The sequence below is a fragment of the Calliopsis andreniformis genome, chromosome 6, assembly GCF_051401765.1.
Source record: "Calliopsis andreniformis isolate RMS-2024a chromosome 6, iyCalAndr_principal, whole genome shotgun sequence".
Taxonomy (NCBI): domain Eukaryota; kingdom Metazoa; phylum Arthropoda; class Insecta; order Hymenoptera; family Andrenidae; genus Calliopsis; species Calliopsis andreniformis.
This window is the reverse complement of record NC_135067.1, coordinates 6,750,749-6,762,925: the sequence shown is the minus strand read 5'-3', so window position 1 is coordinate 6,762,925 and position 12,177 is coordinate 6,750,749. Positions and strand designations below refer to the sequence as shown.

The 12,177-nt window shown below is 35.5% G+C and overlaps 1 protein-coding gene across 2 annotated transcripts in view; it reads right to left on the bottom strand.

The window, feature by feature from the left end:
- The window catches only part of Ache-2 (acetylcholinesterase 2), a 196,681-nt gene that overhangs the window by 83,078 nt on the left and 101,426 nt on the right, over window positions 1–12,177 (bottom strand). For both annotated transcript variants that reach the window (XM_076380881.1, XM_076380882.1), the window contains exon 2: window positions 7,066–7,208. In XM_076380881.1, coding sequence (XP_076236996.1) covers window positions 7,066–7,208 — 143 coding nt within the window. The remainder of the gene's footprint in view (window positions 1–7,065; window positions 7,209–12,177) is intronic.

The following is a 12,177-nucleotide window of genomic DNA, read 5'->3' as shown; positions in this document are numbered from 1 at the left end:
CATTTAAAAAGTTGTTCATAATAAACATTGACTCTAATATAACCTTCCAAATTATGCATTCCATGTTACCTATTTTAAAGTCAAAGTTGAGAATAACTTTTATTCATTTGATGTTCTTCTAGGAAACTATACCTTAAAAATTCAGAAAATTTTCTTCTATAAATCGATGAAAACTCAATATATTACAAATTTCAATTCAAACGCCGTGTTTATAGAAAAATTTTATTATAGATATACGTATATAAGCACAAATTTTGTTTCACTATTGAGAAGAGTAGAAAATACACTAGAAATTACCCAAAAACTTTCTTTCTCATTTTAAATGTAAAGCGATTTCCTTCAAGAAAATCCTGAGCAGAAAGCTTACGGAAAATGGAGCATCCTGTTGGCAATTTTTTATCGAATTTAGAAAGGGAGGATCTCTCGCGCTCACTACCAGAACAGGGTTAGAAAGCTGAGCTTCCTGATGCTGCCGCCCCACGTAAGGTCTCGTGAAAGATTAGGGCTGCGTGACCAGCTTATATCTACCCTTTCCGCAATATCGGGGGTAGCTACGAATTAGTTAAAGTTGCTGATTCGTGTCTGATTCAAATGGGCCTAATCACTTAATTAACCTCGTTAGATAAAAATATTGCTTCCTCGTATAATTTTACGATTTTTCAGAGTTATCGCCAATTCTTATTAAATACTTTCCATAAATCTAATAAACCTCATAAATACATTACGTAAATCTTATAACTCCCTCTTATTAACATTTACATGGTTGCCTTCATATGTAGAATACTTCATATGTCATATGTAGAAAGAGTAGATAAAATTGCCAAAGAGTCACACAATCACAAACGTGTCTTAATATCTTTATTTAACACAAGGAAATTAAGGAAAAATTAAACATGGCTCTCAAATAAATGTTGCACAATTGGTGGAAGCCTTGCTCTGTTATTTAACAGTAAAGAATTTTACATTAATTAAAATAAAAAATGATTATATCAAATAATACCCAGATTTCTATATTATAAAACTGTAAAAATTGTTATAAGTAAGAAATTTTCTTTTAATATGTAGAATACCTTCTAACACGTAGGTTTTATAAAATCTTTAATTTTAAATAATAGATTTTTTAGTAGAATTTAATGTTTTTGACTTAAAGCAGTTTTCTTAATGGTTTGCAGTATGTTGAAAGAAGAGAATCCATTTGCATGCATTGTACTATGTGGTACAATTGTTTCTGTGAAGCATTATTAATTCTTGCATGAAGCATCCACAAAACAGAAGATTGCACAAAGCTGATAAAGGTTTCAAAGAATTGTTCAGGGATATTCGATTATAATTTGTAACTTTGTGGATATGTATATTTTATTTCCATTCTGTAGCAACAAATTACTTAGCTTTTAATCTGTAGATTGCTTAATAGGGGTACTAAATTGTTTTAATACGTTTATTAAATTATTAGAATTTATTCAATGCATTATTTCTGCAATATAACAGAATAACATAAAAGCGATATCACAAAATAACAGCACACTGTTGCTAATATGTTCGATATTTACTATTGATTGTATTTTCGATATTTCCTGTGTTCCTTTTCACTTTGTATAAGGCGGAATAAATATTTCAGAATGTATTTACACAACCCTTTCAATATCTTCTAATAATACGTTGCATTCATTTTTTATTCTATAAAATTGATTTTCTTTGACGTGCATAGCTTCAATTAATCATGCACAACAGTTTTCAATTATGTATGCATTAATATCAAGAGAACATGCTAGTATTTACAAAGTACGTATATTCTGTATATTATTTTTCAGTAATTTTGTATGTAAGCACTTTTCTGTATGATCAGTTGCATCATCGTGAGAAAGAATGCATTATTGACCAATGATAATTATTGCAAAAAATGTATTTATAGGTTCTGCAATCTTTTCGTTGCCCACAGTAAAGTTTCTTGACAATATGCTATCATGATTGGTACATAGACATTTTTTAGAATTAATTTAATAGTTTGAATTTATAGTTATTGTAAATTGAGATGAATACTGAAATTTGTACACTACTGATGTTTGCAACTGAAATGAGGATAATTATCCAAGAAATTTCTCTACTTAAAAATTGGGAAACTGGGTCACTTCTGACCCGCCGTTTACAGTAGTGGCTAATAAAATTGCAATGCTCACTAAACATAATATTTGTTAAACATGAAAATAATTATAAACGTGATAGTTAAGTATATCTAATTTGTTATACCAATCAAAATTTCAAGCAAAGTTATATGACTTTGTTATGTAACATGTAATGTAGATCCATCTTTACAAAAGGGAACTAGATTAACGATAAATAACAGATACGATGACTTCTGATTTGATAGTTAAACCAAAAGCATTGGTATTATTTGTAAAATCTTATTCAGATTAGTGAAATTACTGGTAATCAAGCAGCTTGAATGTAAATGATTCGAAGCAACTTGACCAATGTAAACTTGTTATTTTACTTGACTTGAAACATCCCTTCAAGTTTCTATTTCATCGAGGCACATTCAAATCAGTGAAGTTAGTTGAATTCAAGTAACTTAACTAATCTGAACAAGGCTTTAGGTGCTGCAATTTCAATAGCTACTATTATATTTTTATTTTTGTAAATATTATCTACTAGCGTCACTTAAACATAACTAAATAAAGTATCCTCCCAACACAACAGTATTAAATAAACAAACTAGAATCGACGAATGCCACTGTTCCAGTACCATAATAATCCCTTACGAGAGCACGTGTTCTCTGCATTTTCGGGTTCAGCTTCATAAATTTTAACCCATTTGCTTGCATGGTTGCTAAACCGACCCAAATCTCGGCAGGTGTCTCGCTGCATCGAATTATTCGAACAATCGCGTGCTCATAATTGAAATACCGAGTAATCCTCGATGGGCCGAACAATATTTATGATGCCCGTTGGACTGGCAACGAATCACCGCTAGTATTTCCAGGTTTCCCCCGATGTGATTCGTACATTTCCAAAAGCTCATGTTACAGCATCACCGCGAACGCTCGTTCAAATTAGTCAAGTCACTTGAATTCAAGGCACTTATATTCAAGGTACTTATACTTAAGGCACTTCTATTCGAGCAGCCTGATATGAAGTTTGTGTTCACACGAGCTGAGTTACTTGGATTCAAGTAGTTAGAATTTGAAAGTATCTTGAGCTCAAGCTGTCATACAAAAATAATAAAAATGGCGTTGGTAGAAATTATTAGAAATTATTTAGAAATTATTTAGAAAGTATTCAGGTAGAAATTAATTATTGGGCGCATACTGGTCATTTGGTTATATATTTTTCCAACAAGACATGCATTTTTGAAATCTTCTTTAATGTTCACAGGTCGAACGTATATATATAACATTACAACGCATTGTATGTATGCAACGAACGTATATATATATATAACATTACAACGAACATTATAACGCATAATGTTCACATTATCGATTTGCTTAATATTTGCCCTGTATGGGACAGTGTGCATCATGGTATACATCCATCAATGTATATTTCAAGGCAAGGGAAAATTGAAAGAACGTTTACTTCACTTGAAACTTCAAGGGATATTTTAAGTCAAGAAATATAACAAGTTCACATTAGTCATATGACTTTAAATCACTTGAATTCCAATAACTTGAATTCAAATAACTTGACTAGTCTGAACATGCCTGGACGAAATAGATACTTGGAGGGATGTTTCAGATCAAGTAAAATAACAGCTTCAAATTGGCCGAGTTTCTTCAAATCACTTAAACCTTATTCAAATTAGCCAAGTTACTTGAATTTAAGTGGCTTGAACGCAAGTGATTTGGGGCAGTATGACCACTGTGAACCTGTTATATTACTTGACTCGAGATATCCTTTCAAGCTTTAAGTGAAGTTGACATCCTTTCAACTTTTCCTTGCCTTGAAATATACATTGATTGATGCGTACTGTACCAGAATGTACCAAATTTCAAGCAAATTGACAAACATGTGCACGTCAAGGTAGCTGTCAAAAGTGCAGGTTTTGTTTGAAAAATCCATAACCAAATAACTAACACGTATCACCTCTTTCGACGTCATTTTTATTATTTTTATATGATAACTAGAACTCCAGTTACTTTTCAATTCAAATCACTTGAATTTAAGTACCTTGACTTGTGTCAACATAGACTCGACTTCAAGCTGCATGAATACAAGTGGCTCGAATTCAAGTAACTTGTCTAACCTGAACGAGGCTTTACATTCAAGACACTTGAATTCACGTAACTCGACTAATCTGAACAAGACTGAAAATACGCCGACAGAAAAATGTAGCGAACGAGAAAAAACGGAAGGAGATTATGAAACGTTTAAAAGCAGCAGGGGTTAGCCTCCGAAAAACCGTTCCCCAGAGGCTGGCAACTCCCAGGGGCCCTTTCGATTCTGGGAACCGTTCGATGTATCCAGCGAAAATTTCATGGAAACATCGTTTCGTGAAAACGAACAGGGCGATTTTGAAGCATCGCTCGAGCGAGGGAAGCACGCGTATAGAGTCTCAGGGAAGTTCTCCGCCGCCTCTGACGCGCTCCTCGGCGCTCGTGGCCCGCCATTCTCCCTGCGGTATTAACGCGGCAAGAGGGCGCGCAGGGGATGACTTTTATCTGAAGTTCCAGGCGATATTGCCTCTGCTCTGTTTCGATCCCCGAAATACGTGGGCACATTTGCCAATCTTCTGCATCCTCGTGTGATGCTTCCGATCTCGCGCTTGGGAGAGAGGTAAGTGTATTTTTCAAGGGGTGAAGGGGTGAATGTGTAGTCTGATGTATTAGATAGGAGCGATTCTTGTATGGAGAAAAATAATATTTAGTCTTGGACCAATGTGACTGGAAGCGTTCTGACTGTTTGGTGGACAGAGTTGGGCGAAAATTAATGTAATGAATAATTGAAGATCGTGACGCGTGAAATTAAGTCTAAAGCAAAATTTCCGAAAACTCTTTGCTTAAAAATGGATTAATATCATCACATTATGCGTGCACTCGTACTATATAACGTTTGTTAATAAGGTTTTTTTACATTTTTAAAAATAATTGGGATATTCAATGTGGTCAAAGTTGTTACCTCTCTACAAGAGCGTTCTACAACAGGTGTCAGAAATTTTAAGGGATGATTTTACGTACTAAATAAGGCTTCAGGCTTCGTTTCCAAATCACTAATTGTTTAACCATCGTATGACAAATGCAGAGTCACTTTGACCACAAATGCAGCGCAGGATGTCAAGAGTGTAATAAATTAATAAATTTACAAATATGTAAGAATCATACACAAAATACACTTTTTTTCAAGTATCAAGTGTGCAAAAAACTTAAAATAAGCGAAGTATATAATGTTCAAAATGCGTTATTCGATATTCTATATAATTGCTTCGAGAAAGTAATTTGCAATAGGAATTGTATTATAAGTCAAAATGATCCTGCATTCGTTTCCCGTGTTCATTAAAAACCATTCGTCTTCCAAGGATTTTAACCCTCTAATTAATGCCTAATGAGGGATCTTCTTTAAAAAGTCCAAACAACGTGTAAAATGTGTCTGACTCAACACCTATTCTACTTACTTCGCTGTGTCTGACCTAATACACGCCTGTAGTAGATTAAGTCGTAAGTTAGACATTTCACGCGAATTTTAGATCCTTTTGCCAGAATTAATAACTTTAAAGCGAAGTCCCAATCGCATTTTTCATTTTTCACGTTTGCCCCGCTTTGAGGCATAAATTCAGCTCTTAAAATTTTTGACATTTATCATGAAACATCCTGTACACATTTAATTTAACTCACTCACAATAATTTTACGACAAAATTTGCTTTCCTTTGTGCCCCTGAAAAACTGCTACGTTTTCACGAAATCAGTAACTCCTTTTGCACCGATTTAATAATATTCCAAAAAACCAGGGAATATTGAAAAGCTGGTGACTTCGTCCCCTGCTAGCGCAATGGAAGTCCAATATCGTAGAGATCCCGGGGCCTGATGCAATAACGCGAGGGGAATACTTAAGTTCGTGTCTGACTCTTGCCTTCCATTACCACTGCCTCAGGTAGAACTCTACAAAGTATGTCTGACTTGCGCGGTCCATTACTACTGCAGGCTACGTCTTGTACTGGTGATCCAGGGAGTGAATGTGTCTTGGGGCAACGTGAGCGGAATATCGACTGTCAGGGCTCATTTCTAAGGACTAACACGACAAATCGCGCCACTTCAGACGGCTCTATGAGGAAATTCGACGATGACTAGAGAGAAACATTATTCCACGATAATAGGAGACTCGTAAGAAAGGTCTCACTTTACAGTTGAAGATGTTACGTTCTGGTTAATTATGACATCATAGCTTCGCATAACAGTTCGACACGAGCGTTGCTCTAAATCCAAGTGTCCCTATAACCTGGTATTTTAGCAGAATCAGCAGTTCACTATAACCGTGAAGGTGTCAAATTTGTGTTGATGGCTGACTTAGTATAATAGGGTGTTTGCACCTTAAATATCTTTGTTGTTTTTAAGGATACGTCAAATGTCTTAAGGATGAAGTTGAATGGTTCAATGGAGCTCACAGAACGCCAAAAAAATTGTTGTCTTTTTGTCATATTTTTTTTAGAGATATCGAGGTCACCTCCATTTTTTTTAAATGGAACCACCTCTTTTTAAACACCTGCAATGATAGTCCCTTTCATTAGAAATTCAGTGACTACAATTATTCAAGGTCATTCAAGGTCACGGACAAAGAAAACGTACAAGATTTAAAATATGGAAAAGACAATGAAGCATAAACATGTGGTGTGGTACTTTTCAAGATTTTTCTGGTCACATTTTCAATTGCAAATAAATTTCGAGTAGTTCAAGAGTCCAGAATAGTTCTACAATCTCTTGAAACTACTTTAAGTTCGTTTTCAAAGGAAAAGCGATGCTCCAGTATTTCTTCAAAGACGAAGATTCACTGCAGAAGTTTTGCCAAAGGTCAACATAAAATATGACGAAAATCGATTGACGTTCTATTGAATATGAGAGTAGAAGTGAGCCCACCTGGAAAATGATGGCATCTCGTTCGATCTGGGACATGTTCTTGAAGATGGTGTTGATGATGTTGAGAAATTTGTCACGTTCCAGAAAGCTTGCCTGATCCTTTTCGAAGAAGTCGATGAAATCGTACAGAATGAAATAAGTTCCTGTAACAAACAAAAAAAATCGGTACATTAAAATCTAACAGTTTGGAAAGAAATTTCGTGTCTTTATTTCTTAAAGTGGATATAATGAAGCAGAGTGAACAATCATTCAACGCAGGTGATGCCTCGAAAGTACAATCCCTACACATTATGTTGCAAACTTATGATTACAGAAGTTCTGAGATTTCAATCTGAGAGCTCCTTCCAATGCTAAACTCGTAAAAACAGGGTCGGTACAAAGTTGAAGTACTTGTATTTCTACACCAAACCAACAGCCCTTGAACATTGACTAAGCGATATCGAAGATTTCCTTTTGATAATAGGGAACAAACAGAACTGAGATAGTTAAACGAAGTTTAAAACTATTAAAGTCTTCTGAATTGGAACAGAATCCAGATCTCAATCTGGACTTGTGATTATTCTGAATTTGCTCTTTTTTCACGCTGTAATTACTTTATATTATTTTTACTTGTTACTTATTTATTCGAACCTTTTACCTAACATAAAGGGTGCTCTGACACACCTGAACATACAGTTATTCATGAATTTGTTCACAGAGAATTATTAAAATACATATATTAAAAGTTTGACATTTTACTTTCTATTATAAAAATTTTAAAAAGTTGAATACAATGACCGAAAATGAAAACAAAAATATTGTACAGCTCTCACAAGCAAATAATATTTTGAATACATTCCAAAGAATGTTTCACACACTGTAACTTGCGGGATGAAGCTCAAACAGTACAAAAAATTGTAAAACTGCTAATCTCTCCTCTACAACTTTACGTCAGTTAAAATTTAAATTTTACATGCACTGAACCACCTTCCATATATAAATATTTCTTTCTAAATAAAAACTCTTCTTGTAAAATACTTTAACTTCATAAACAAATATACAATTCCAGAAGAAAGAACAATATTTGAGTACAATAGCAAGGAAGCAAGGGTACGATTTCTGTACACGTGTGAGGCATGAAATAGAATTAAGAACAAGTCACGTGGTCGATAAATCACCCTTATCACCGCGAACAGAGAAACTTTTCCCCGCCAGTCACGTCGGTTTACACCTTCAAGTTACTTCTTCACAGCGCTTACGCGCGTACCACGCTGAAACCCAGTTCCCTTATATGCAGAATACCTAGCCCAGGGCTGAAGCTGCCGAAGACCGCCAAGAGTTGCCACTTCCAGCATAGATTCGCGACATAAAAGATTTCCTGTCGAACCGATACCGCCAACCTGTCGAGCTATTTACACTGTAAATATTTTGCTGAAAATCCATGTACGCTCAAGATGGCGTCCACGTCATCTATGGATGAAATATGAATTTGTTCGGGTCGATAAACGTATCAATGTACTCCTGCTTATACATTCTGCATAAGCGTTCATTCATCGACTCGTCGATGGTACCGGGACACGTATTTATGGGAGCCCTGGCAAAATTTCGTGGCATGGTGGAGATATTATTGAGCTGTACTACTGGAAATTCTGAATATTTCCAATATTTGTTATGAGACGTTCGATTGACTTGGTCATTGCTATTTTTTTTTTAGGTGCTTATGTTTCTATAAGTGTAAGTATTTAGGATTTAGTAATATTTTCGAAACTTATGATATACAGGGTGCTTTAGAAATACAAGAATAAATTTTGGTACTTTATTTTGTGTAACAGTGAACTCTTTCTTTGCGAGATATAAATAATAAACATCTTTTGTTAATGGTAAAGTGCTCTGTTTAAATGCTTAAGAGTTATTTAAAAATTTCTTTCTGTAACAATACATATTTCGTACTGAATCGGAAGATCGATAAAAAGAGTAGAATGATAAGAATAATTGTAATACTACTGTGTCAGCTATTTATGTAAAATTACAAAATAAAGAAGTGTTTGTATTTTGGAAAAGAAGAGTTTCTGTACATTTCCAGTAGTATAAGTCAATGATTAAGGTAAGATTGATACTTGCATGTCTTCGAAATTGATGTAACTAAATACTACAGTAATTATAGAAGCACAGAATAAATGTTAATTAAGCTTTCATGAAACTTGTAATACGTAAAGTATGAAATTGTCACAGAATAATAAATAATCAGATGAACGTCCATGTATCGAAATTCCAACGCAGTTGAATAATAATTAACGATATATATTGAATCTACATGTCATGTATTATAATTCAAGTATTCAAAGATATGGTTTATTGATTTTCTATAAAACATGTTACAGAAGTGAAAAAGTGCTACCTGTTCTCACGATGAGAAGCCATGTTCTATTGCAATTGAATAATAATCAGCAGTATTTTCAGCTACTTTCATATGAACATAAAATCAGCATTTATTAATATTGTGTAGAATTAGTAATCCATAAATAAGGAAATGCTGCTGATTGTCAGTGGTATAAGTTAATGAATAATCCCACTGACATTGAGACTTCAAAATAAATAAGAATTAAAAATTCATTACCGATAATTTGGCTTTCATAATAAATTCCGAATTAGGATTTATTAATTTCATGCAAAACTTGCAATTAATAGAGAAAGAAGTACAACTAATAACTTCAGTAGTATAAATCAATGACTAATGATATTTCAAAATTTGTAGCAATTCAGCATTGACCATCGATATCCTTATATTTATATAAATTCAGAAATAAGTCTGATCAATTTCGTGCTGAACTCCCAATTATATAAAGAAAGAAACTTCGTGACTTTTCAGTAGCACAAATCAATGATATCTCAGTCTACCAATAATATAATTCGAAAAATCAACGCAGTAAAATTATAACCAATGGCATTTTTACATGCAATTCTTAACAAGCTCAGAAAATAAGGTCTATAACGCGCGCACTTTACTTAGGGGGGTGTGTTGTCGGATTCATAATGCGAGGGGATGGCTCGATGCAAAAGAACTCAATTACTGCCAGTTCCCTGAGGTTATTCGAGATTCTTCGAAGCTCGAGGGGGTCTTAGCGAGACGAAATAACACGAGGGGAGGGAAAACGGAAATGGGAGGAGATAGAGGTCGAGGGGATGAAAGGCGTCGCAGACAGGAGTTGAAGAAGACTGACGAGGGTGGAACAAAGTGAAATGGAGCTAAAGACAGGGAAAATCGAAGAAAAAATAAGAAAGGAAGTTACGTGAGAAGCTGAACCATCGAGAAGTTGACTGGAGGCGTGACTGGTGGAAGGGAAAGGGTTGAAAAAAGGTAGGGGTCGCTCGGTTAGAGGAGTCAACCCTTGAGACTCTCTCATTCTTATCGATTCAAGGTTGGCAACTTGTTGGTTACCCTCTGCTCTCGGTGATCTTTACGGAAACCGTGCTTCCAGACGTCGGAAGTTCAAACCACCCCTACGTTTCGATCAACCCCCTCTATTTTTCCACGTGGAAGGTCGAGAAGCTCTGGCTCGGAGGAAGGGTCGTACAAACGCAATTTCTTTATCGAGCCTGGAAGTTTAGAAACGTCCCAACGAGATTAGAGAAATATGAAGCACTATTAGGAAGGAAACGCACAATTTTGATAATTGATTTAAATCTTCTATTGCCAGAAATTTCAGTAAAAATCGTTCCACCAATTCTCTACACCCAAGAAAAGAAGAAGTATTTAAAAATCGGGAATATTCTTAAATAAAATCAAAGGCAAATTAAATTCTTACAAATTTTATCAGACAAAATTCTCCAGCAAAACAGAACTACTTAAGGAGCTTTTCTAATTGAGAGGTCGAAATACAGGGACTTTTTTGAGAATTTTTTCCAGAGAAATCATGAAACTTTTTAATACAAAGGTTTTGCTCACTTCTTTATTCGTCTTTAGAAAAGAATCAACAATTTGTTTGCAAAAAAAATTGCAAAAGTTATGTAATGATACATATAGACTGTTCCAATAAACGTTCCACAATATATCATTACATAACTTTTGCAATTTTCATTACTGAGTATTAAAAACACTGTTGATTATTCTACAAACATGAACAAAGAGGTGAGTGAAACCCTCGTATTAAAAAGTCTCATGATTTCTTTAAAGAAAATTATCAAAAATGTCTCTGTTTTTGTTCTCTCAACTAGAAAATCCCTTCAATCTCTCCTCTGTATCTACTAAAAATTATAATAAGATATCTGACTCATACTATCACTTAATCTACTAACAAAGCGTTCACAAGTATGACACACTTTCCTCGTTCAGGGTCACTCTATCCCCCAGAATCGATAGTCAACTTTTTGTACGTTGTATTCCAGCGATAAAAGCGATAAATTTCGACGGGGTGGTTTAACAGGAAAGAAGGCAGTCGCGATCGATTTTCCCCCGAAGGTGGCATAGTCCAAGGGGCGCGGGTCGATCGAACGAGGAGATAAAGGAGGGTTTTGCGAAAGGGAAGTAGCGATGGAAGGCCGCAAACAGGGACACAACATTACGTGGCAGCGGTTCCGAGTGGAGCAGCTCAAACACTTGTGGCTTTCCAGTAGTAACAACTCGCATTAATGAGACAAGCTGAGACGCGAAATTGTTCGCCAACTTTCAACGCCAGCAGTTCGCGAAACGACCGTAAATCTGGCCACAAATTCGAATTTCAGGCGCCTTAACAGCCAGGAAACTGGGGAATAGCAAAGACATCGAAAGTCTCTAGAAACTCCCTAGGAGCAGGTGTGCTCCTTTGTTCGTGAATGATGGAGAGAGGACTTTCCTCGGAAAAAGTCATTCCTCGAGATCGTTCTGTCTGGTCGTCGAGAATACAAGAAGCCATGAATTTTCCAAGCGTGTCTGTCGCGCGGAAAGAAATGCGCAAATGAAGAAACATCGTGACACCACCGTATAAATCTTTCCATCGTTAATATCAGTCTGTTAGAATTCTCCGTCTGTCTCGACGGAGAGAAGCGCGGGTCTAGGCAACAGCCCCGTCGGGGCAGGGGGTGAAGCGGTCGTAAGAAAGCTCAGAGAATAAACTGTTCACGTGACGCATGCATATTGCAAACGGAACAAGACGT